The 25,780-nt window shown below is 41.8% G+C and overlaps 1 protein-coding gene across 6 annotated transcripts; it reads right to left on the bottom strand.

Annotated features, from left to right (window-relative positions):
- Positions 1 to 98: 98 nt before the first annotated feature.
- On the bottom strand, positions 99 to 24,619 carry LOC105020833 (NACHT, LRR and PYD domains-containing protein 3). 6 transcript variants are annotated; one of them, XM_020043609.3, is made up of 25 exons: positions 21,743 to 22,670; positions 19,921 to 20,047; positions 19,405 to 19,511; positions 17,091 to 19,158; positions 16,842 to 17,012; positions 14,772 to 14,945; positions 13,129 to 13,302; positions 12,878 to 13,051; positions 11,793 to 11,966; positions 11,525 to 11,698; positions 10,576 to 10,749; positions 10,449 to 10,480; positions 10,309 to 10,354; positions 9,827 to 9,938; positions 9,580 to 9,635; positions 9,257 to 9,297; positions 5,468 to 5,505; positions 5,267 to 5,328; positions 4,920 to 5,134; positions 2,270 to 2,411; positions 2,155 to 2,173; positions 1,878 to 2,006; positions 1,626 to 1,758; positions 1,515 to 1,544; positions 99 to 1,423 (listed from the first exon to the last, which is right to left on the bottom strand). In XM_020043609.3, the coding sequence occupies exons 2-25, from the start codon at positions 19,944 to 19,946 to the stop codon at positions 1,101 to 1,103; spliced, it is 4,794 nt and encodes a 1,597-aa protein (XP_019899168.2). In that variant the 5' UTR covers positions 19,947 to 20,047; positions 21,743 to 22,670; the 3' UTR covers positions 99 to 1,100. The 6 variants fall into 6 exon arrangements, 4 of the variants coding, with proteins under 4 accessions (XP_019899168.2, XP_019899167.2, XP_010886449.2 ...); XM_020043608.2 differs by lacking the exon at positions 21,743 to 22,670 and adding an exon at positions 24,341 to 24,619 and having other exon boundaries at positions 2,155 to 2,411; XM_010888147.4 differs by having other exon boundaries at positions 2,155 to 2,411.
- Between the last annotated feature and the right edge of the window lie 1,161 nt (positions 24,620 to 25,780).

The following is a 25,780-nucleotide window of genomic DNA, read 5'->3' as shown; positions in this document are numbered from 1 at the left end:
CGGCCAAGGAGCCACGCCCATTAACTTCTGTTAAGCACGCACGCACGCACGCACACACACGCTATACATTGAGTACATAATACACATGAATCAAGACGTCAATGTTTGCATTTTATTGTCCTACAGCCACATTCTGAAGCCATTGGCAGAGGAGTGACATATTGACAGATCTCCGCCAATAGGCTGCTTATTCCAATACCATATGATTTATTTTTGTTTTTATTAAAACTTTATTGTAGCAAGGGAAGACATGCTAAGACCATGTTGAGACCAAAGGTCTCTTTTGCGTGTGAGCTCTGCATCGACACAATTTCACAATGTACAAAAAATGGGGAGCACATTTTTTTTTTTTTTAAATGACCACGCAATCCATAAGAAACAAACATATTCTGCCACCATATTTTGCCCTACAGGCACCAATTAATTCAGTTCCAAATTATGTTGGAATTTATTCCAAATGTGAGATGCAGAAAAACGAAAAGCTGATCTGACTAACTGTAATAAAGCATAAGAACTGACCAGTCGCCTGTAATAAAGCATAAGAACTGACCAGTCACCTGTAGTAAAGCATTAGAACTGAATAGTCACCTGAAAAGAAAGCATAAAAATTGAACAATCGCCTGAAAATAAAGCATAAGAACTGAACAGAAACCTGTAATAAAGCATAAGAACTGAACAGAAACCTGTAATAAAGCATAAGAACTGAACAGAAACCTGTAATAAAGCATAAGAACTGACGCTGCCTAGGCAGGGAAAACGAGGATCCTAATTAAATACTAAAAACTTGAGTTACTCCCTGAGACAGCTGGCGGACTTTCAGGTTGTTTGGTCAATATGCATCTGCTTGCATTAACTTAACAGGTTGTCACCGTGCGATTTCATGAAAAGATCTGCGGTTTTCAGTTAATTAGCAAATTCTCTTCGACACATTAACAGTAAGTATGCAAACAGCATGATACATTCCAATCACATGAAAATACAATGTAAAAAAGAAAACGTACGTTCATGAACACATACAAATAAATGCATAACACTACCTGACACATGCTGCTGTTCCCAGAATGGTGAAGTGTTTGACAAACTGAACCTCAGTTCTTACATTAGCTTGGTCCCTGAACACTTAGCTGAAGCTGAGTGCACAGATAGGGGTCCATCTTCCAGAGAAGGACAATCATCCTGGAACTGGACTCAGTTCCTTTTCTCAACACCATGTCCATGATTTTACGGGCCTTCTCTGCCCTCTCAGCATTCACCTTTACTGAGTCCATTTCCTCCTGGTTGATGACTGTGTCTTGTAAGAGTCCGTCCAACAGACTGTTCAGGACAGGTTCTGACACCCGAATCACAAACTCTGACCGGACAGAACGCAGCTGCTGTTCCGCAGGACTGCTCTCTGCAGGTCGCCTGGCCTCCAAAACAGCACCTGGGAGTTCACATTTATTAGGAGTAATTTTCCTCTATAGTGACCTACATTAAAACGATTCCACTGGTTGGTCTCTGTTACGTTTACTTACAGTTTGAAGGGCTGTCAGTGAGGTATTCATCTGAAAGAAAAAAGGTTATATTAATACAGAAAGTAGCATTTGCTACAATATTAAAAAAAAAACATGTATATTTCCTCCCACCTTTTGGTACCAAATCTTTCCAAACTGTCCTCTCATCCTCGCCAATCAATTCCATCTCAATGTCAACCCCTGTGTTTTTCATAACCACCCTGAAAAAGCTCGGAGTGTCTTTTCTGTGTTGGAGCTTCAACATCTTTATGAATAGAATTGGACATAAGAGAAAACAAGAAGCAAAATCTTTAGATTATAGTATCTACAGTGACAATGTGACTAAAATATCAGATTCACATTGTTGGTCTGCTAAAACAGCACCTCTGGATTGATGGCGATGGAAGTGGGGATTTGAAGTCTGAAGGCATTATTCAGTTTGAAGGCCTCCTCTGGTCTTGAGATGGGAATCCTTGAAGAACCTTGAAACTGTTCTTCCTGTTGTTCCACAGCCTGCATGATGAGACAGGGAACATCTAGCCAGTCAAGCTGAAGTCTTATTCAATCATCACTCAGAAGACTTGTCACCAACTAGTATCTCAACTTACAAAGGGTAGAGAAACTGCACTTACGGAAATCTCTTGAAATGTTGGTGCCTCACCTGTTTTTGACTGGGGTCACTAGGAAACAGGTAAAGTCGTGGGATTATTGTTGACTGTTTCACTGTCATATAGAGCATCAGCTCACAGTGTACATCAACAGTGAAAAACAGTAACCTCATGATGACAGAGAGAGCAGAAAACTTTGGATGGAGAAGCTTAGCATGGAATCTGGTGACATCATTCACTTCCTCAAAAGACACTCCATGTTCCTCCAGATGAAGAATCCTCATCTCATTCCTCAGAGATGGTTTGGTCCCTGAACAACATAAAAACAAAAAAGACAAAATGTTGTATTATTGCCAAACCGCGTAAGCAGAGTCGGCCAAGAAGAGTGAATGTCTCTTTCTGAGCGACTGACTGACTGACTGACTGATTGACAGACTACACCTTGTTAAATATCATAGTGGTTAGAGACACGTTCGAGCCTCATCACAGTCAAAACAAATGATGCGTTAGGATTTGTTCAGGATAGACAAAAACTTTGCTGGCTACAACCTCCAGTGGTTATGTTATAGTAAGCATAAAATAACGGTTACATTGTGACATTTTCTGGTGGATTTTTAAAGTACGCATCTGTGCATGCTTTTTGGGGTGATATAGGCTAGATTACAACCCATTGGGCAGTAAAAGAGTAGGGGTTCCCACGTTTCTCTTGTCTTTTCATTTGACTAAGTCAGTTATCGTCACCTACAGTGGGGAGAACAAGTATTTGATACACCGCCAATTTGGCAGGTTCTCCCACTTACAAAGCATGTAGAGGTCTCTCATTTTTATCATAGGTACTCTTCAACTGTGAGTGACGGAATCTAAAACAAAAATACAGAAAATCATATTGTATGATTTTTAAGTAATTCATTTGCATTTTATTGCATGACATAAGTATTTGATACATTCGAAAAGCAGAACTTAATATTTGATACAGAAACCTTTGTTTGCAATTACAGAGATCATATGTTTCCTGTAGTTCTTGACCAGGTTTGCACACACTGCAGCAGGGATTTTGGCCCACTCCTCCATACAGACCTTCTGCAGATCCTTCAGGTCTTGTGGCTGGCGCTGGGCAATACGGACTTTCCGCTCCCTCCAAAGATTTTCTATTGGGTTCAGGTCTGGAGACTGGCTGGGCAACTCCGGGACCTTGAGATGCTTCTTATGGAGCCACTCCTTAGTTGCCCTGGCTGTGTGTTTCGGGTTGTTGCTCTTACTGAGGAAAGGAGATTGTTGTCCAAGATCTCGCGATACCTGGCCCCATCCATCCTCCCCTCAATACGGTGCAGTCGTCCTGTCCCCTTTGCAGAAAAGCATCCCCAAAGAATGATGTTTCCACCTCCATGCTTCACGGTTGGGATGGTGTTCTTGGGGTTGTACTCATCCTTCTTCTTCCTCCAAACATGGCGAGTGGAGTTTGGACCAAAAAGCTCTATTTTTGTCTCATCACATGACCTTCTCCCATTCTTCCTCTGGACCATCCAGATGGTCATTGGCAAACTTCAGATGGGCCTGGACATGCACTGGCTTGAGCAGGGGGACCTTGCGTGCGCTGCAGGATTTTAATTCATGACGGTGTAGTGTGTTACTAATGGTTTTCTTTGAGACTGTGGTCCCAGCTCTCTTCAGGTCATTGACCAGGTCCTGCCATGTAGTTCTGGGCTGATCCCTCACCTTCCTCATGATCATTGATGCCCCACGAGGTGAGATCTTGCATGGAGCCCCAGACCGAGGGAGATTGACCGTCATCTTGAACTTCTTCCATTTTCTAATAATTGCGCCAACAGTTGTTGCCTTCTCACCAAGCTGCTTGCCTATTGTCCTGTAGCCCATCCCAGTCTGTTTCATTGAGTGTGTGGACAGGTGTCTTTTATACAGGTAACAAGTTCAAACAGGTGCATTTAATACATGTAATGAGTGGAGAACAGGAGGGCTTCTTAAAGAAAAACTAACAGGTCTGTGAGAGCCAGAATTCTTACTGGTTGGTGATCAAATACTTATGTCATGCAATAAAATGCAAATGAATTACTTAAAAATCATACAATGTGATTTTCTGGATATTTGTTTTAGATTCCGTCTCTCACAGTTGAAGTGTACCTTTGATAAAAATTATAGACCTCTACATGCTTTGTAAGTAGGAAAACCTGCTAAATCGGCAGTGTATAAATACTTGTTCTCCTACTGTATATTGATAGTTATTGTATCAATGTCATTCAAGAATGAAAGAAAAACAAACGTTGTTGTACCATGAAATGAAATAGCTTTGGCAGTGTAAAGTTAATCCCCAGTCTTGCTAACAATTGCTCAATTCTTATGACTTTTCCAATTAGTAAGTTAGTAGATATTAGCCAGTAACAGTAATAGTAAGCTGTTAAAATGGCCAGTGGCAAAAGCCATACTGTTCATAGATGCTATATGTGGTGAAGGTAAACTTAATAAGAAACATAAGTCAGTTGAACATAATGCTTAATGGTGTCTGGCAAAATATTCAAACTTGTCGAGACGCTACACTGAAACGCGGCCTACGTTTGCCTCTGTGGAGTAGTGGTTAAAGACACAGTGAGGGCAACAACTTTCATCACTTCTAAATGCAGGCTGGCTGAACTAGAATTACAGAGTTCCTTTTCCTTTTCTGGTTCTTTCAACTGAATCACAAGAAATATGCAAAGCAACTTGCCATATTGAATAAAATCCCAAAGTAGGTAAATCATTCATTCAGTAACTGATACTCTATTTCTTTGTCTAAACTTTCATCCTAAATACTTCAGTAATTTACCTAAACAGACAAAGTGCGGCAGATGAACTTCCTCCAGTTCACCCAACTCCTTAGTGATTTCCAGTAAAGGACCAACTGGTGTGAACTGCATGTCTGTCAGAAGTTCACTGTAGGGTTCCCAGCTCCTGAAGTGATACTTAAGAATGACATCCATCTCACACACCCAGCGGAGTCCAGAGACTGAACACTCATAACGCCCTTTAGGTGTCCTCTGGCTGGGGGCAACAACAAAATATGGTGGAGAGGGAAGAGAGGGTCAATCATAAATGGAGAGGTTGGATTAGACAAATATTCACAAAACGAACACACTAGCTAGTAGAATTACATGTTAGAATTTGTAATTTCACCTGAAAGTTTTCACTCCTTGAAGAGTGGAAGTCAAGGGTTCAATAGGAAGCCATGTGGAGTCCTGAACAAGAGTAAACATGGTGAATTGATATATTCAATACAAAGGTCCAGAACGAAGCAAAATGGTAGATCATTTCACACCTGGCTTTGAGACTGTCTGACTCCTGGAGGCATGACAGAGAAGTAAAAATATGACTTACATCAATAAAGTCACAAGTCTTACAGCTTGGAGGAATCCCTGAAGTCAAAACCAAAGAAGTTATTTTTAATAACTAAAGCAATTATTCCTCAGTCTTATAATAAAAATAGTCTAATTTGTGTTCTGTGCATTGAAGTGCGGATAATTTATATTATATATATACAGTATCTCACAAAAGTGAGTACAGCCCTCACATTTTTGCAAATATTTTAGTATATCTTTTTATGTGACAACACTGAAGAAATGACACTTTGCTACAATGTAAAGTAGTGAGTGTACAGCTTGTATAACAGTGTACATTTGCTGTCCCCTCAAAATAACACAACACACAGCCATTAATGTCTAAACCGCTGGCAACAAACGTGAGTACACCCCTAAGTGAAAATGTCAAATTCCAAACATTCATACATCGAAGCAATTCAATGTGCTTTACAAAGAAAAATATATGAAAGTACAATAACATAAAAACAAATAATCAAATGAAAACATCAAAACAAATGAAATCATCATAATAAAAAAATAATACAATTTGAAAACATATAAAGATGAAACATGTGATAAAAACATATGAAGCTATAAGGCTAAACAGTGTGGTTAAGTTTAATTGCTCAGTCATAGGCACGTGAGAAGAGAAGTGTTTTTAGCCTGGATTTTAAAATTAATACGTGTGGGGCACATCTAAGATCTTCTGGTAGTTTATTCCAGTTGTGTACAGCATAACTGCTAAACTCAGCTTCTCCATGTTTAGTTTGACAAGGGCCAAATTGTTATTTGCTCCCGGTCAGCGCCCAAGGCTCTTCATTGCCTGAGGGTAATGACGGCTATCATGTCTGCTCCAAACCGTGAGGTCTGCGGTGGCACAGAAAAGTCACAGAAAATCTTAATGATGGTTACCATAGACTGTAAAAAAAACATCTTGGACTTGCGTCTGTGCAGATAGCGATGTTGGGACCAGTTCTGCGCAGTAGTTATGCGCAGTAGCGGGCAGGAAGTAAAGCCGTAAAGCCGCGAAATCAACGGCCCCACCCCTGTGCCCCGCCCTCACTCTCCCTCGCAGAATGCGCATACCGTAATCAATCGCAAGTCCAAGTACAGTACAACCTTTGCTTGTTGAACCTAGACGATATGTTATAGCCTAACTTACATCATGTTAAACCTTAATTTAGAATAGGCCTAATACAAAAATAATTGGTAACTTCTAGCTAACGACCACCTGCTAGCTATTAACATGGCTATTAACGAGGCTTGTTGTCTTTTAGCTAACGTTAGCTAGCCCATTACATTTATTTACTAATTAAATAGCTTATAAATTTAACTTACCGAAAAAAATTCAAAGATCGATTGGAAATGCCAGATCGGTTAGCACAATGTACTGCAGAACAACAACATTATGTCCGTGTGAAATTATATTTCTTATAGAAATTTAGAGATTAAATTTAAAGCTCCAATCTCCTTAGTCCTCCGAAGATCGCGAAAAAAGCCTGTTGGCGCTGCAGTGGCTCCTCGGCTCAGATAGCTGTCAATCACGACGTCACACCACCGTTTTTAGAGCAATAAATAACTAACTAAAAACCAACTTATTTTAAAAACAAACTCTTGAATTTACATTAGTGTGATACAAACTACAGTAAATGACAGAAACCAGCTTCAGAAAAAATATATTTGAAGGGTAATTTAATTGTTTAGTTGGTCTCGCGTCCCATTGAATAACATGGGGAGGCGGGGTTTATGACCTATACTGGGACCACTCACCAGGGGGCGATCGAGACGTTTTGGCTTCACTTTTCAGGGCTTGTGCGGCACGCTTGATGGTTACGGAGGACTATGTCACATCACACAGCGCATGGGACTGGGTCAGAGTGCCCACAACAACCCCTACCCACGATGACCCCTACCCATCGTCGACCCCTACCCATCGTCGACCCCTACCCACGACGACCCCTACCCACCGTCGACCCCTACCCACCGTCGACCCCTACCCACGACGACCCCTACCCACGACGACCCCTACCCACGACGAGCCCTACCCACGACGACCCCTACCCACGACGACCCCTACCCACGACGACCCCTACCCACGATGACCCCTACCCACGATGACCCCTACCCACGATGACCCCTACCCACGATGACCCCTACCCACCGTCGACTCCTACCCACCGTCGACCCCTACCCACGATGACCCCTACCCACCATCGACCCCTACCCACCATCGACCCCTACCCACGATGACCCCTACCCACCGTTGACCCCTACCCACCGTTGACCCCTACCCACGATGACCCCTACCCACGATGACCCCTACCCACCATCGACCCCTACCCACGATGACCCCTACCCACGATGACACCTACCCACCGATGACCCCTACCCACCGATGACCCCTACCCACGATGACCCCTACCCACGATGACCCCTACCCACGATGACCCCTACCCACCGTCGACCCCTACCCACCGTCGACCCCTACCCACCGTCGACCCCTACCCACCGTCGACCCCTACCCACGATGACCCCTACCCACCATTGACCCCTACCCACGATGACCCCTACCCACCGTCGACCCCTACCCACGATGACCCCTACCCACCATCGACCCCTACCCACCATCGACCCCTACCCACGATGACCCCTACCCACCGATGACCCCTACCCACGATGACCCCTACCCACGATGACCCCTACCCACGATGACCCCTACCCACGATGACCCCTACCCACGTTGACCCCTACCCACGTTGACCCCTACCCACGATGACCCCTACCCACGATGACCCCTACCCACGATGACCCCTACCCACGATGACCCCTACCCACGATGACCCCTACCCACTGCATTGGGCCAATGGGCACGCGAGTATCAGAATTGGACCTTGCAGAAGTGGAAAATGTGGCCTGGTCCGATGAGTCCCATTTCTTTTACATCACGTGGACTTTCCTTTTCACATTTTTTGGAACAGAAAGAAAAAGGTGCAGTGGTCTCTTAATTTTTTGTCCGGAGCTGTATGTTGACAAGGAAAGGGTTAAGGATACAATCAGTGTACTGTGGAATCAGGAAACTGGTACATGTTTGGTAGATTATTTCTGGGGCAATATATTGCTTGAGTAATATTTTTAACAGATACATAATTAATGTGGTCCTTTCCTGAAGTAAAATTAAATCTATTAATCAGTAGTGTAGTTAGTGTCTGTGAGCTACATTTGTCCATAATTGTTACCGTATTAAAACTATAATCAGTGACATAGTAAATGTGATCAAATGAAGTCTATGCCAGTTATTGTATTAGCTCTTAGGCCAGTTATTGTATTAGCTCTTAGGCCAGTTATTGTATTAGCTCTTAGGCCAGTTATTGTATTAGCTCTTAGGCCAGTTATTGTATTAGCTCTTAGGCCAGTTATTGTATTAGCTCTTAGGCCATTCATCCTCTGTGCTGGGTGAAGAATATAAAAGTACCAGACCTTTTTGGGCACAATGAATATTAATGGTTAAGATGACCAGCGGGTCAATAAATATTAGTTTATGTGCACATGACAATCAATCAATCCCATTTATTTATAAAGTCCTTTTTACAACAGCAGTTGTCACAAAGTGCTTTACAGAGACACCCGGCCTTAAACCCCAAGGAGCAAACAACAGTAGTGTTGGATTTCATGACAAAGGTCTTAAGGTGTATTGGACAACCTGATGTAATTTGTTTCCTGCGCAGTGATATTCTTTACAACACAAATAATAGAGTTATTACTTAAAATAATGCTTTATGAAAGATTATTAAAAATACTTAACACTTACATCTCTCAGGTCCACACTTGACCTGACTTTCCTCTGGGACTCTGCAGAAATAGAGAACCTGATCAACCAGACTACAACATTTCAAAAAACAAACTACACTACACATAGTGTACATACAGTCTACATAAGCAATAGAAAGGATGACATAGCAACTGCCTATGTAAGGTGTATTGCCAAAATGACGTAACTTTCCAAGCCTACACAGGTATGCAGCTATCACTGTGGTGATTATAACAGTGTTGAACATCTAGCTTAGACTGTTAATTAATAAATGTTTTCAAAAGTACAACGTTAATCTTTATGAGGACCGGCTTATTGATCACCTGGATGTGTTTAGTACTTCCAGTGGCACTTCTGGTGTGAATTCTATATCCAGGGTCTGGAATGAGGAAATTCATTTCAATAAACCTTATCTGTCTTTTAAAAATGGCTCCTTCAATCTAAAACCTTAATTTTTCCGAGTGAAAATGATAAATGATGGATGGATGAAGAGATGATATGGATAATTGGATGAAAAGATGTTTGGATGGATGCATGGACTAATGGATGGATAAAACATAAATGACTTACATGTCCCTCTTGTGTCTCTGTCTGAGTGGTAGATGGAAATGCCTCATTAATTGCCCAGATATTCCTATAAAATAAATGGGTTCGGAGAGATTTCTTTCCTGGGTTGTGAAGTCTGAATAAGACAAGCAAATGGAAATGACAGAGATTCAGAGACATTAGTCAGGCCCATACTGTTTAAATGTGTTTTGATAGACGCCAACTTATAGTTATAGTTCGTCCAAATTCGTTCTTTTAGTTCATATCTTTTTTATTGACTGTTTCTTGTGGGAGTTGATTTGTATAAACTTTAGTTTTTGCATGTAATCACTATCCTCCTGGAATATGTTTGAAAGAACCTGGAAACAATTAATGCCTTCATTATTCACACCTCAGATCTGGGTGACAAACTGCATTTTGAGTAAACATCTGGTTTCATTGCAAGCCAAGCATCATAAACACAGTAAACATAATATGAAACATTATGAAACATTGCTATGACTCACCTCTCAACCCGTAACTTGGGTTTTTCAAGGCGAGCACTTGATGACACTGAAATCAAAAACCAAGAAAAAAGGGTTTAGTGGATTTAGTGCCAGTTCAGGACACACTGTAGATGGACAACAAACCAGCTAGCCATACTTACTTTGAAAACATATGTCTCTTCCATCATCCACTCTGTAAGAGAAACAATTTCACTGACAAAGGCACTATAAAAGTAAACATTTAAACCTGCTTGACACTTTACGAAGATCTGAATTGTTATTTCTCACTTAAGTTCTGTGAGTTTATAAGAGGGATCCTTCAGAACTGTCGAAAGAGGTCCCCCTCCCATTGGTACTCCGCGGTTGTAACTCAGGTCCAGGTTCCTCAGATGGGAGGGGTTTGACCTCAGAGCTGAGACCAGTGCAGCACAGCCTTCCTCGGTGACCAGACAGCCAGCAAGCCTACAGAGAGACACACCAACAGCTAGTTAATGGGGTGTAACAAAATATTCAAACTTGGCGTAATGTTAATGAATATAATACAATGTGAAGAGGCTATACTAATGCCCAGCATAAGCGTAGTTTGGTGGTGTAGTGGTTAATGACAATGCCTTTCAAATGGGTGACCTGGGTTTGAATCTCAAGAAGGAAGCCATGATTACCACATTTTATTGTAGGCCGGCTGAACTAGGCTTGCCTGGTTTCTTGTTTAATGTAACTAAACAAGAAATTACATTAAACAAAAAATTGAAAATATATTTTTATTTTAGTGTACATTTTGAATTCCTTTCAGGTCCCTAAAATTAAATAAAAAAACAGGGTTTCAGGCTTAAATAATTCAATTGAACCTTTATTTTGGTCAGAGTCCTGCTTAAAGTCCTACATGAAGACCAATTAGTCCCCTTCTCTGCCCTGGGGCATAGGGATTTGATCGTTATATTAGGGGAAGAGTGCCCCCTACAGGCCCTCCAACAACATCAGACATGCAATGATTTGCAGGTAAACAGATAATCAATAGATAAATACCCTTTACATACCCCAGTGTCTGTAGTTTACAGATAAATACCCTTTACATACCCCAGTGTCTGTAGTTTACAGATAAATACCCTTTACATACCCCAGTGTCTGTAGTTTACAGATAAATTCCCTTTACATACCCCATTGTCTGTAGTTTACAGATAAATACCCTTTACCTACCCCAGTGTCTGTAGTTCACAGAAAAATACCCTTTACATACCCCAGTGTCTGTAGTTCACAGTTTGGATCTTCCAGTCCAGCAGAGAGCAGTCTAACTCCTGAGTCTTTCAGGTCATTGTCTCTCAGCTCCAGTTGTTTCAGTTGGGAGTTTGGAGCATGCAGGACTGAGACCAGATCTGAACAGCAATCCTCTGTCAGACCACAATAATCTAGACTAGAGGACAGAAGAGAACATTGTTAATTAATGTTTAAAACACAGGTTATAAATCATACTCCAAATAGTTTTTATCCCCAGTTAGTTAACTCACTCAAGAGTCTGTATATTGCAGAGTGGACTGGTTAGTCCTGCACAGAGCAGCTTCACCCCTCTGTCTCCCAGGTGATTGTAGCTGAGGACAAGCTCTCTCAGGGGGCAATTTTGATTCCCCAAAGCTGAGGCCAGAGTCTCACAGGATTTATATGTGAGGTTACAGTAGTCCAGTCTATAGAGAATACATAATCTGTTAGATATAAAAAGCCTTCAGATTATTGATACTGTACACACAAACTCAATAACAGCTTACAGTGCCCTTTTGCAGGTTGTCAGTACAGAAACACACATTGTTTTGCTATTCTTCTAGGGTCAAAAAATGTATTCCCTTTTAGTCCCTATTCCCCAGCCCTAACTGGTAGAGCCATTTATCCATGTGTGCCCCTGTGTTTAGATTAGTGTAACAGAGTTGTACCACCAGGTGGCAGTAACCTGCAATGGGACCGCCTTTATACAGGCGAGGTAATGCAGACTGGGGTGCCTGCCAGGTGGAGCTGAACGTTTTCTAACCGTGGTGTCTGCAGGTAGTGTGGCAGTAGCTGAAATATGGTTAGGCTTCCTGCCAGTGTGATTAAAACAAGGTTCTACCTGGACACAAGAGACGTACTGTTGTATTTGCGAGTAATAAATGGATCAGCAAAGCAAAAGTAAACGTCTGGACATCGTGATTGGTTGACGCATTACGCCGCCGATGCCAACGACACGGCCGTTACACTAACCCATCATCAAACACATATTCCCTAAACCTTCATCGAACCCCTATTCCCTAAACCTTCATCAAACCCCTATTCCCTAAACCTGAATCAAACCCCTATTCCCTAAACCTGAATCAAACCCCTATTCCCTAAACCTTAATCAAATCTCTATTCCCTAAACCTGAATCAAACCCTTATTCCATAAACCTTAATCAGACCCCTATTAGCTAAACCTCAAACAAACCCCAATTCTAACACTAAACCTATTTGTAAGTTTTACCCTAAACCTAACTCCTAAGTCGGAAGACTTTTACCTTGTGTGGACCAAATTGCCAAATTTTCCTTAAACATTTTAATCTCCCAAGCACATGCAAACAAACACACTTACCCCAGTGTCTGTAATTTACAGTTTGGATCCTCCAGTCCAGCAGAGAGCAGTCTAACGCCTGAGTCCTGCAGGTTGTTTTCTCGTAGCTCTAGATGTTTCAGTTGAGATTTGGGTGAACGAAGGACAAAGGCCAGAGCTGAACAGCAATCTTCTGTCAGACCACAATAATTTAGACTAGAAGACAGAAGAACACATGGTTAATAAATGTTTAAAACACAGGTTATAAATCATAATCCAAATAGTTGACTCACTCAAGTGTCTGTAAGTTGCAGAATGGACTGGTTAGTCCAGGACAGAGCAGCTTCACTCCTCTGTCTCCCAGGTCATTGTCCCCAAGGATCAGTTTTCTTTGGGCAGAGTTTGGTGTCTGTAGAGCTGAGGCCAGAGTCTTACAGGATTTATATGTGAGGTTACAGCCAGCGAGTCTGGAGAGAAGATAATTGGTGTTAAGTTTACAAATTGTCAGTAATATAGGTGTATTTTAGTTCTATAATCTTGTAAAAGAACACAACACAGATTCATGTTTCATTGCTGCCATTTATAATTGGAGGCCCCCAGACCATTTGATAAGTTTGTGAGTGGAGCCAAGAACTCGAGGGGACACTAAACCAGGCCCTGTAAGGTTAGGATATAGAATACAAATGTATATGATTAGAATACAGCCAAATAATGGAGGGGATATGCTGAAGGTTTGGTCCAGTATGAATATGCTGAGATGTTGGTCCATATTGACATTATAACACCACGCAGTTGCTACAGATTTGTTGGCTTCACATCCAGGATGTGAATCTCCCATTCCACCACAACCTAAAGGTGCTCTATTGGATTGAGATCTGGTGACAGTGGAGGCCATTTGAGTACAGTGAACTCATTTAAATATTCAATGAACCAGTTTGAGATGATGTGAGCTTTGTGACATGGCACTTTATCCTGCTGGAAGTAGCCATTAGAAGATGAGTACACTGTGGTCATATAGGGATGGACATGGTCAGCAACAATACTCAGGTTGTCTGTGGCGTTTAAACAATGCTCAACTGGTACTAACGGGCCCAAAGCGTGCCAAGAAAATATCCCCCACACCATTACACCAGCCAGAACCGTGGATAAAAGGGAGGATGTGTCCATGCGTTCGTGTTGTTTACACCAAATTCTGACCCTACCATCTGAATGTGCCTGCAAAAATCGAGACTCGTCAGACCAGGAAACGTTTTTCCAATTTTCTATTGTCCAAGTTTGGTTGGGCGGTGCAAATTGATGCTTAAGTTTCTTGTTCTTAGCTGACAGGAGAGGCACAGGGTGTGGTCATTTGCTGTTGTAGCCCATCTACTTCAAGGTTCGACGTGTTGTGTAATCAGAGATCTTGGTCGTAAAGAGTGGTTATTTGAGTTACTGTTTTCTTTTTCTCAGCTCGAACTAGTCTGACCATTCTCCTCTGACCTAAGCCATCAACAAGGCATTTTCACCCAGAGAACTACCGCTCACTGGAGATTTTCAGTTTTTCGGACCATTCTCTATATACTGTAGAGATGGTTGTGTGAAAATCCCAGCAGATCAGCACTTTCTGAAACACTCAAACCAGCCTGTCTGGCACCAACATCCATGCCACATTCAAAGGCACTTACATCATGTTTCATCCCCATTCTGATGCTTGGTTTGAACAGGAGGTCCTCTTGATCAAGTCTACAGGTTGAAATGCATTGAGGTGCTGCCACGTGATTGGCTGATTAGATATTTGCGTTAACGAGCAGTTGAAAAGGTGTACCTAACGAAGTGGCCACTGTGTACGTATATTGATGATTACACTTCCAGATTATGCACAATGTTAACACCCAGCACAAAACAGGACGTGTTAATAGTTAGTTCCCAAAGGACCCCGACTGCAACTATAACTCACACAAGTGTCTGTATGTTGCGGAGTGGAATGACTGGTCCAGAGCATAACTGTTTCAATCCTCTGTCTCCCAGGTGGTTTTTCCTAAGGTCCAGTTCTCTCAGGGGGCAGTTTGTTGTCTGCAGAGCGGAGGCCAGAGTCTTACAGGATTTATATGTGAGGTTACAGCCAGCGAGTCTGGAGAGAACATAATTGGTGAAGCATAGTAAAAAGTACAACATTTTTAAAACAATCACATGCAAATAACAAAAAGGCCCATTTATTTTTAATGTTTTAAAAGCTTTCCTTGGAGATGATGAAATTTGTAAGGACTTCCCTATTTCAAGGGAGGAAAAAAATTGCTCAAGCCAACAGGGAGAATTATTATAACACTAGCATGTAATCCAGTTTTACCAGACTCTATACATCAGCCCAATCAACTTCCAATATTACATTTTTGGGATAGGAAAATAGATATCAGGGAATTTGTGATGAATGACCTATTATAATTTAAAAACCTCAAGGATAATAAATCTTCTGGGAATGATGAATGAATGGAGAAAGCATACAGTAATCACTTCATTCTGTTTATTATTGTATGTTCATAGAACTGATAAAGCAAGGGGTAATTACTTTGATTCCTAAACCTAATAAGGATTTGTAAAAACAATTTCAGACTAATTACTTTGTAGAATATAGATACTAGTCTTTAGCACTTGTAAGAGATTGAAACAAGGCTCAAATGACATAACGGATGACGAACATTTTGGGTTCATACACAGTTGAAAAATATTAACTTACAGTTAAAATCAGATACGAATTGTTATAGCGATGTCATGGTTAATGATTTTTACAAAGCTTTTTAACACTGTACAACATGTGTTTTTGATGAAAGCAATATGTTTTTTTGGGTTTGGTGACTGTGAGATTAGCCCATGGGTCATCTAAAATATGTTGATTGTGTTATGAGGCAGGTTACCTCACTAATTCCAAAAGGATATTCTCAGTTCTACCCAAGAACAAGGATGGCTTGACGTTTTCTGCTTCAATACTCTAAACAACACTTTCAAATAAATTGGATTCAGAATTACCTTAAAAATCAAAACAGAATTTGGAATGTCTTCCCTTAATATTTATTTTACCTAATTTTGAATTTCTGATTCAATGCAATTTTAATGTAAATAAAATCCCTGTAAAATTGTCAAAATTCTAATCAGGCAGATTTAGCTTGGAACCAATTTCTCCACTCAGATATTTTTATACATCATGTTAAACATTAAATCACTACTTGAGAAACAAATGTGAAATCAATATGATTCGCTTGAATAAGATCCCTGGCTGTGTAAAACGTCTGTATGTTGTCTTATGGCTGACAATCCCTCGTTATTATTTGCTGAATCAATAAAAAAAAGGATCTACTGATGCAATTCATGATGACTGTAACTACAACTTCTACTTTCATTCTCCCCCCAAACAGAACATGGACAAAAGAAAATGTATTAATGGGGCTGAAATGTATTACAGTGATTCCCAAACAAGCCACGCAACACTAAATAATTAATTAGAGTGCCCTCAAAAGCAATATGTTGTTAATTTTACTCTGAAGGGGCAGCTATGTGTTGAGTTGGGATTTAACATTTGTTTGCCTGGAAATAGTTAAGGGTTCCTTGCAATTCAACATTTGGTTGAGTCATAAAAGACATTCCAGCATGACACTGACAGAAAACCCATTAATTGGTAATGGAAGAGTGTTCTCGTCTCCCATGCCAGGTCCACACTGCTCAGGTTCTTGTTGCTTTCTCTCTCCTTTCATTGATTGAAAGAGTAGTAATACTTCAACCGCACGTAGCTGCTTGCTAGGGTATCACAGCCTAGAGGGTCTAACGTACATTTATTCTAGGGTTCTTTAACGCTGCTTTGGTTGAATGAAAACAACAACCGACACGTGCCAATACACCTGGAATTTCATAAATATTTTCAAACTTCAGAAAAACCTGCTTAAAAACCTGTTTAAATATTCATGAAAACTGCTTGTTCGTCACACCCCTAAAGTGCTCTCTAAAGACATTTTCAACATATAGACATTTAACTCACACAAGTGTCTGTATGTTGCAAAATGGACTGTTTCCAGCACAGAGTAGCTTTAGTTTACTCTCGCTCAGTTTATTGTGGCTGATGTCCAGTTCCCTCAGGGTTGAGTCTGGAGTCTGTAGAACTGAGGTCAGAGTCTCACAAAATTCGTATGAGAGGATCCAGTAATCAAATCTGGAAAGAGAAGATAATCTGTTAGAAAAGTCTTCAGAGTAATTATATTTGATACATCAACACATTAAAATAACTTACACTGCTCTTTTGCAGATGTTCACTAATGGCAGCAACCTCTGATAAGCTTCCTCTGATGTGTTGTACATATTAAGGGAAAACACTTCCAGAACCTCCTCTGACATCAGTAACAGGTAGGACAGGGCTGAACATTGGTGAGGTTGTAGTCTTGTTCCTGAAAGAGTTCCTGATTGCAGGGAGGTCTGCATGTCTTCAACTAGAGAGTTGGCACCAAGTTCATTCTGACAGTGGAACAAGTTGATGACCCTTTCTGGAGAGGATTCCTTTTTGATCTTGTCTGAAATGTACTCAACTGTTCTTTTAACGGTTTCCTCATTGCTCAGTGTGGAACTTCCTGTCTGTGTCAGTAGTCCGTGTAACAGGTTCTGATTGGACTCCAGAGACAGACCCATAAGGAAGCGGAGGAACAGGTCCAGGTGTCCATTCTTACTCTTCAAGCTCTGGTCCACTGCTCTCCTGTGAAAGTTAGATAACTTGTCTGACGCCCTACCACCACCATCATCATCATCATCATCATCATCACCTTCATCATAAAATGTATCTGACTTCGTCTTTCCATCATCGTCATACAACTTGTCTGACTTTGTCTCTTTGTCATCATCATAATAATCATTGTACACCTTATCTGAAACTGGTTTAGGGAGGAAAACATCTTCCTCTTTGCACAGACATGATTCCAGAGCATGTACTGCTGCTAGAAACTCCTGAATGCTCAGATGAACAAAGCTAAAGACCTTTTCTGGGTTCAGCCCAGATTCTTCTTTGAAGATCTCTGTACACAGTGATGAGTACTCTGATGCCTCTGTCACATCAACGCCACACTCTCTCAGATCCTCCTCATAGAAGATCAGGTTGCCCTTCTGCAGCTGTTGGAAAGCCAGCTTTGCGAGTTTAAAGATCAACTCTTTGTCTGCCTGGGACAGATCTTTTGGGTTTGTCTCTGTGTCTTTGTTGTACTTCTTGTTCTTCACACTGATTTGAATGAGCAAGAAGTGTGAATACATCTGGGTCAGAGTTTTGGGGATTTCATTTTTCTCTGTTTCTTTCAGCATCGTCTCAAGGACAGTAGCTGATATCCAACAGAAGACTGGTAAGTGACACATGATATGGAGGCTTCTGGATGATTTTATGTGTTTGATGATTTCTATGGCCAGATTCTGGTCTGTGATTTTCTTCCTGAAGTACTCCTCCTTCTGTGGCTCACTGAATCCTCGTATTTCTGTCACCTGGTCAACATACTCAGGAGGGATCTGATAGGCTGCTGCAGGTCGTGTGGTTATCCAGATGTGTGCAGAAGGAAATAAATTCCCCTCAATGAGGTTTGTCAGCAGCACATCCACTGAGGTTGATTCTGTGACATCATAGAATTTCTTATTGTTTTTGAAGTCTAGAGGAAACCGGCACTCATTCAGACCGTCAAAAATGAAAACCGTTTTAGTTTCACCATCTTCAATCCTGTCAATCTCTTTCAGTTCTGGGAAGTAGTGGGATAGAAGTGTCATCAGACTATATTGATCCTTCATTAGATTCAGGTCGCGGAAAGGAAGAGGAAATATGAAATGGATGTCCTGATTGGCTGTTCCCTCAGCCCAGTCAAGGATGACCTTTTGCACAGACACAGTTTTTCCAATGCCAGCGATTCCTTTTGTCAGGTTTCTAAAACCTTTCCTTTTTTTTCGTTTTTTATGATAAGGTGCATATAGAGGAGGCCTGTCTGATCTTGGTGACGAGGGGGCCGTGGCATCCATGTTCATCAAAAAAATTCCCTTGTGCAGGTCACCAGGGATTGAATACCGATGGAGACGTTCTCTTTGTTTTGGTTTGATGATGTCGTTGCATTTGATAGCTGTCTCAAATGTGGTTCTTTTCTTTAAAGTAGCCTTACTGACCCCTTTCTGCACATGTTCTTTACAGAGTCTTAAACTTCCACCTTCTGTGATATAGAGCTCTGTGTACATATTCTTTAAGAGATTTTGGTTTCCTTGATGTTCAGTTCCTTCCCTTATTAGTTTATACTTCAGTGTCAGTTTGGCCTTGATATCTTGTTGGGTTCTAAGAATAATTTGACCTGTAAGAAAAGCTTGAGTTGAGACTGATCAGTTTATATGTGTTTGTCTGTGACCCAGTTATAACCAGAAAGATCAGGTCCCCATACGTTTTTTTTGCTAGACCCAATAAGAAAAAAGCTATTTTGTTCTTAGGGGTCAGGAGAAACATAACTGAGGTTAATTCTGAGTCTAAGCGTTATTGGTTAGGGTAAGCATTACAATTTGAATTCTCATCTATCTGTAAAAAACAGAAAAAACAGTCTTACTTCTCATGTCCATTAGGTTGTATGTGATGTTAGAGGCATCCTCGCTGCCTAAACTCTCCATTTCCTTTTCGTTCTCCTGTAAAGGTTCTGGATTCTGGACACTTTGACTAAAAACAAGGAAACTGATCACCTCATGAACAGCTCACCAGTTTAATTTCTGTTGCTTATAGACTAAATTCCAAAAAAGTCTCAATGTTTCTTTTAAAGCAATATTCTTATGGTAAAAACAGCCAACCCCCCCCCCCCCCCCCCCCCCATTTCCTAACTTTTTTAGAGAGCACATAGTAAAGGACATTTGACTATTCCTCCATGGGACCAACAAACAACCACAAAAATATGGCCAGTTTGACCATGAGATGCTGTCAGTAGCATAGGTAGAAGCCCCAGGCATGTTCAATCTGGGCATTAGCCTGCCTCATAAAAATGTCCGCCTGAATTGTCGGATCGGCAAAGTACATGCAGCTACCCAGCCTGATTATTTCAGACAGCTGAATCTATTAATAATGACTCTCTTACCTCTCAGAACCGCTGTCTTGACTCATTTTAGAGGCAGTGATCAGCACCTCACAACCCAAATGAGACTTGTTTTAGAGGCAGTTGTCCACTTTCTCTCCACAAAAGAACAACTTTAGACGCTCGCTGCCTACAATAACAAATGGCAGATATAAAGTGAATTGAATTGTCTCCCACTCCTCTCCCAGTCCCTCTCCTCTCCCAGTCCCACTCCTCTCCATGTAGTGCATAGAAGAGCAACAGAGCTACATCATGAGATTACACCCCTCCCTATTCCTGAAGTGCTACAAATCCACCAGGTACACTCATCCCACATTTTTGTCAGTGTAAGTATTAGGGATTTCCAGGGGGCCAGCGGGTTTGAAACTTACTTGGCCCCAAAAATATTTTTACTGATACTTTTTTACTTAACATGGTTTATATATCCTGGATATGCTGAGGGCTGGGGGGCAGTGGATCAAACCACAGTGAGGCAAAGGCGGGGGTTCGCAGTCTTTTGAAACTTAAGTGTCTATAACAGAGGTGTCAAACCAGTTCCACGGAGGGCCAAGTGTCTGCAGGTTTTTGCTCTCTCCTTGTACTTGATTGGTTAATTAGGTCACTGATTGGTTAGTTTCTACCCTCACCTGGTTGTGTAGGTCTGAACTGGGAACCAATTTAAAGGAAAAACCAAAAACCTGCAGACACTCGGCCCTTTGTGGAACCGGTTTGACACCTGTGGTCTATAATCAACACCAGAGGCGTCGCTAAGAGCACAATACATTCGGGGCTTAGCCCCCCCCTTTCGCCCCGCCCGGGACAGAAAGTACAGGCTTTTCAACGTACATGCGGAAAATGTCGATGTACACGCTAACATCCTAAACGTCTACATTGTCATAATGCGCGATTGGAATTATAGATGAATAGATCAGGGGCTATTTTTATAATATTATTATTATTTTTGGTCCGTTTGTACGGTACGGAAGGGGATTAGTGCCAAGCAATAATAAAAAAATAAAACCATCTCGACATTAAAGTCATTATAATGCGAGATTAAATTCTAACCCTAACCCTATTATTTTTATTATTGCTTGGCACTAATCCTCTTCCGTACTCTTCCGTACGTTTGAGATCCGGGGCTATTCATAAAAGATCCGTACGCCCAGAGCTAACGACGCAACTGATCAACATAGGTACTTGAATTATTGAAATTACATAGTTATGTTTACAGTGGTATATTTGTCCACTTCGGGATTTCCGCTTATGCCTATGCAATGGCGAATGAGAGGATGTGGAGGTTTAACTCTCAACTCGTCACAGAGCTTGTGTTTTGTGAATATTACTTTATTGCTTTGTAAAACAGTTTATTACACTTTATGCGACCTCCATTTTTGTAATGGGAAACAATAAAGCCTTTCTGAAGGGCTGGACCAAAGCATACAGACATCCAGAAAGCAACAAAGCGGGGCATGAAAATGAAACGGGAAGTTTCATGAAACTCTGGAGAAACAAAATAAACTCCTTCGAAATTATAATACGAAATGCTTAAATAGGTTAATCTTTCATCTATATCAAACAAATATTTAAAGTTAGACAAGAAACAACACAAACTATTTTAGGAAAGCTTCTGAAATGTATAACGAACCAAATAATTCACTGGGAAACTCTTCTCCCATGGACATTGCAGTGCACCCCATACAATGAGGCATTATAACATATTTTGTCTCTACACTCCAAAAGTTTGAATTATAAATCAAACCTTTACAATGATCTTAAATAATAGATTATTAGCTTTTATTGTATTTCTGCACGTTTGTTTCAGAATTTAGAAATCACAATCACTTACCCAGTCTTCCTATTCCAGGGAACACATTTTTTAAATGTTTTTTTTTAGAGAGCGTTGTACACTGTGTAAATGAGAAGGGAGACAAAGCATGCAGTGCTACCAGAGCAACCCACTCTCTTCCCTTTGCGTACATATAACACAGGTTTACACTTCACGATTTCGTGCTATGCAGACGCCAAAGTACTGAGTGCAGTTCAGACGCGACCTCCTCCAATTAAGAGCAATGGTGAATAAATGCGATATGAAACTTTTACCTTTACCCTTTTTCGTTCTTTCAAGAAAAAAGTTAATCTACGGATTAGTCACTCTTCGGGAAATCCGTGCCTCGATTATGGTGACGTCAAATAGGTTTCAGTTGGTGCGTGTCAATTAAACTATTTTATTGACCATTATTACTAATGGGGGGACATCACGTCTCAACTGCACGCAAAAAAGGACTTTGGCGTGTGCATGACATTGTGTGAACCCGTGTTATATGCACGCAAAAGGAAGAGAGTGGGTTGACCAGAGACAGAGAGGTTGATGTTGATGTGTCACAAGAAAGTATACAACAGTTGGAAGAACTAAGATAGAAAAGACAGATATTGGCTGCCGTGTCAGTTTGGTAGATAAGACAGATATTGGCTGCCGTGTCAGTTTGGTAGATAAGACAGATATTGGCCGCCGTCCCAGAAAAGGGAGAAGATTCGCCAGGAGTTTAGACAGGTAAAACCGCCACTGGTTGCCGTAGGGCGTGGGAGTGGCACCTTGCATTCTAATCTGACGACACACACCGCCCCAATAGATCTACTGACGACGCCATCGCCCTGACGACACACACTGCCCCAATAGATCTACTGACAACGCCATCGCCCTGTCGACACACACCACCCCAATAGATCTACGGACGACGCCATCGCCCTGACGACACACACAACCCCCAATAGATCTACGGACGACGCCATCGCCCTGACGACACACACAACCCCCAATAGATCTACAGACGACGCCATCGCCCTGACGACACACACCGCCCCAATAGATCTACGGACGACGCCATCGCCCCTCACGACACACACCGCCCCAATAGATCTACTGACGACGCCATCGCCCTGTCGACACACACCGCCCCAATAGACCTACTGACGACGCCATCGCCCTGTCGACACACACCGCCCCAATAGACCTACTGACGACACCATCGCCCTGACGACACACACCGCCCCAATAGATCTACTGACGACGCCATCGCCCTGACGACACACACCGCCCCAATAGACCTACTGACAACACCATCGCCCTGACGACACACACCGCCCCAATAGATATACTGACGACGCCATTGCCCTGACGACACACACCGCCCCAATAGACCTACTGACGACGCAATCGCCCTGACGACACACACTGCCCCAATTGATATATGGACGATGCCATCGCCCTGACGACACACACTGCCCCAATAGATCTACGGACGATGCCATTGCCCTGACGACACACACCGCCCCAATAGATCTACGGACGATGCCATTGCCCTGACAACACACACCTCCACCTGGAAAAAGGCAAAACATACGTGAGAATGCTGTTTGTGGACTACAGCTTTGCATTCAACACTATTGTGCCCGCCAAGCTTGTTCCTAAGCTCAGGACCCTGGGACGAACTTCCAGGCGGTGTTTTCTACAGTCAACAAACTTCTCCAACCCCACAGTGAGACCTCCACATCCTCTACTCTGCTTGCAAACTAATTTCTTCAGTTTTTCAAGGACCAGATCACACAAATTAATTCATCCTTGGCTAATCCTTCTCCCTCAGCCTGTTCTTCCACAGTTAACTAGCTCCCCTTTCCACCCCCTGTTCTCCAAACCCATCTGCATACTTTTACCCCGGTTTTTATCAACAAAAACAACTACCTGCTCCCAGGATCCCCTTCCAGCAACTCTCATCAAGACTTGCCTTCCTGCCCTCTGTCCACACATCACTCAAATAATCAATCTCTCTCTCCCACGGGCACTGTCCCCTCAAACCCTCAAACTGCTGCAGTCACAACCATCTTAAAGAAACCTGGTCTGGACCCCACCAACATTCATAGCATCCGTATTTTCATAATCTCCAACCTCCCCTTCCTTGTGAAAACCCCTAGAAAGGGCTGTTGCCTCCCATCTGCAATGTCACCTCCTCTTCGGTCTGGGTTCCAAACACTCCACAGTACTGAAATGCCCTCCTCAAGGTTGTCAATGCCCTTAGATACATTCATACCATGGAAACAGGAAAACATTTGCAGCCGATAGACAGAATCAGGACAGAAGCAGCACCACGGCCCAGACTGGGAAACGAGGGACAAAGTAAATGAGACGGACAAGGGAAGTGAAAAGAAGGATAGGAATAGTGGAACGGCGGGAAAGGAAGTAAAACGTGGGAGAGAAGTGAGTAAAAACAAGTTCATAGGGGTTGTGTTAGTTATTGTAGCACACTGTGTCATTCCTCTCCTTAAATAATTTCTAACTGAGACAGTAGGTTCCCAGATTCCCAGAGTTATGGCATCTTTAACGAAGTATTCAGTCAATCCAGTATTGGTCTCACTGTGATTACAAAAGTGTATACGATGTTGCACAGACCTGTTCAAAGTCCAATCCAGAACAGATTTCACCGCATTCTCCTCATGTTCGCCACCAACATCTTTAGCGCATTTCCGCAACTTACTGTATTGCATTACTCAAACTCCTCCTTAAAAAATTCTTTTAAAAAAACAGTCTATCCCCTTTTCACGTAATCGCTATATTTCCCTCTCAGCCCACACACTGCATCAAAACAAACTCCATCGGATTCCTGGACAGGTTTCGGAGTATCACAACTCGGTTGTCTCTGAAACGCGGCACACCTGTTTCGGAAACAAATACACTTCCGTTGTATCATAGCGCATTGAGGCTGTACGTGTTTGAGGTAACAGAACTAAGAGAAATCACGCCTTTTTCCCACTTCCAGAAACGATTATTTTATATTAAAAATAATTATAACATTTGATCATGCATATGCGGTTTCCAGAATGATTTTCAGGAGCACTTGAATTCCAGTCTGAGGTTCATCATAACAAACAAAAAAGGTTCAAAAGGTTTATTTGTCATTTGCAATAAGTTATGGCAATGAAATGCTTGGTTTTCCTACTCCCGACAGTGCAGTTAAAAGTTAGAAAAAGTAACAGAAATTATAATATATAAATAAGAAGATAACAAGATAACACAAACTATCAATAATAACACTATACAAACAACACATCAATAATAATAATAATAACTATACAACTGTACAACCGTAGTGCAATGTAAAAGTGACAGGTGTACATGATATGATTGGCAGGTGAGCATGATATAAAGTGACAGGTGTGCATGGGACTATGGATGGAAGGGAGGAGGGGTTCCTGAATTGAGGAAAGAAACTGTCCTGTAGCCTGTTAGTTTTGGACTGAATACTCCTGTACCTTCTGCCTGACGGAAGCTTGGTAAACAGTCTGTGGCATCTGTAATGATCCGTTTGCTCCTCCTCCTACACCTCTCTGTGTAGAGATCCTGCAGGGATGGCAGGTCAGACCTTGTGATGCTCTCTGCTGTTTTAATCACCCTCTGAAATGCTTTACGGTCGAGGGCGGTGCAGATGCCATACCAGGCGGTGACACAGCCGGACAGGATACTCTCGATAGTGCATCTGTAGAAGTTGGTGAGTATCCTGGCCAAATCCAGGCCAAATCTCCTTAATCGGCGTAGGAAGAAGAGCCGTTTCCTGGCCTCCTTCACCAAGATGTTAGAGTGATGAGACCAGGTCAAGTCATCGCTGATGTTGACACCAAGGAACCGGATGTTGTGAACAATACATGAACATAGCGAGATTTATAAAATGTCCAACAGAAAATATGTATTTTTACATCTACAGTGTGTACAATCTACAACAAACAGCATAGGCTGGAAAAAAGTATGTAATGACTTTTTGTAACTGGATGGAGCCTCCTTTCTTAACAATAACTTCAATCATAGTTTTCCTGTAGTTGTTGATCAGAACTGTTT

The sequence above is a fragment of the Esox lucius genome, chromosome 25, assembly GCF_011004845.1.
Source record: "Esox lucius isolate fEsoLuc1 chromosome 25, fEsoLuc1.pri, whole genome shotgun sequence".
Taxonomy (NCBI): Eukaryota; Metazoa; Chordata; class Actinopteri; order Esociformes; family Esocidae; genus Esox; species Esox lucius.
Note: the sequence above shows the minus strand (reverse complement) of the source record. Positions and strands in the feature narration are given on the sequence as shown.

Coding starts and splice junctions, on each gene's coding strand:
- LOC105020833 (XM_020043608.2), bottom strand. CDS start 19,946: ATGAGTCAAGACAGCGGTTCTGAGAG. Junction 9,939..10,308: donor CCCAAGTTACGGGTTGAGAG/GTGAGTCATAGC, acceptor TGTCTTATTCAG/ACTTCACAACCCAGGAAAGA. Junction 1,424..1,514: donor CACTGACAGCCCTTCAAACT/GTAAGTAAACGT, acceptor GTGAACTCCCAG/GTGCTGTTTTGGAGGCCAGG.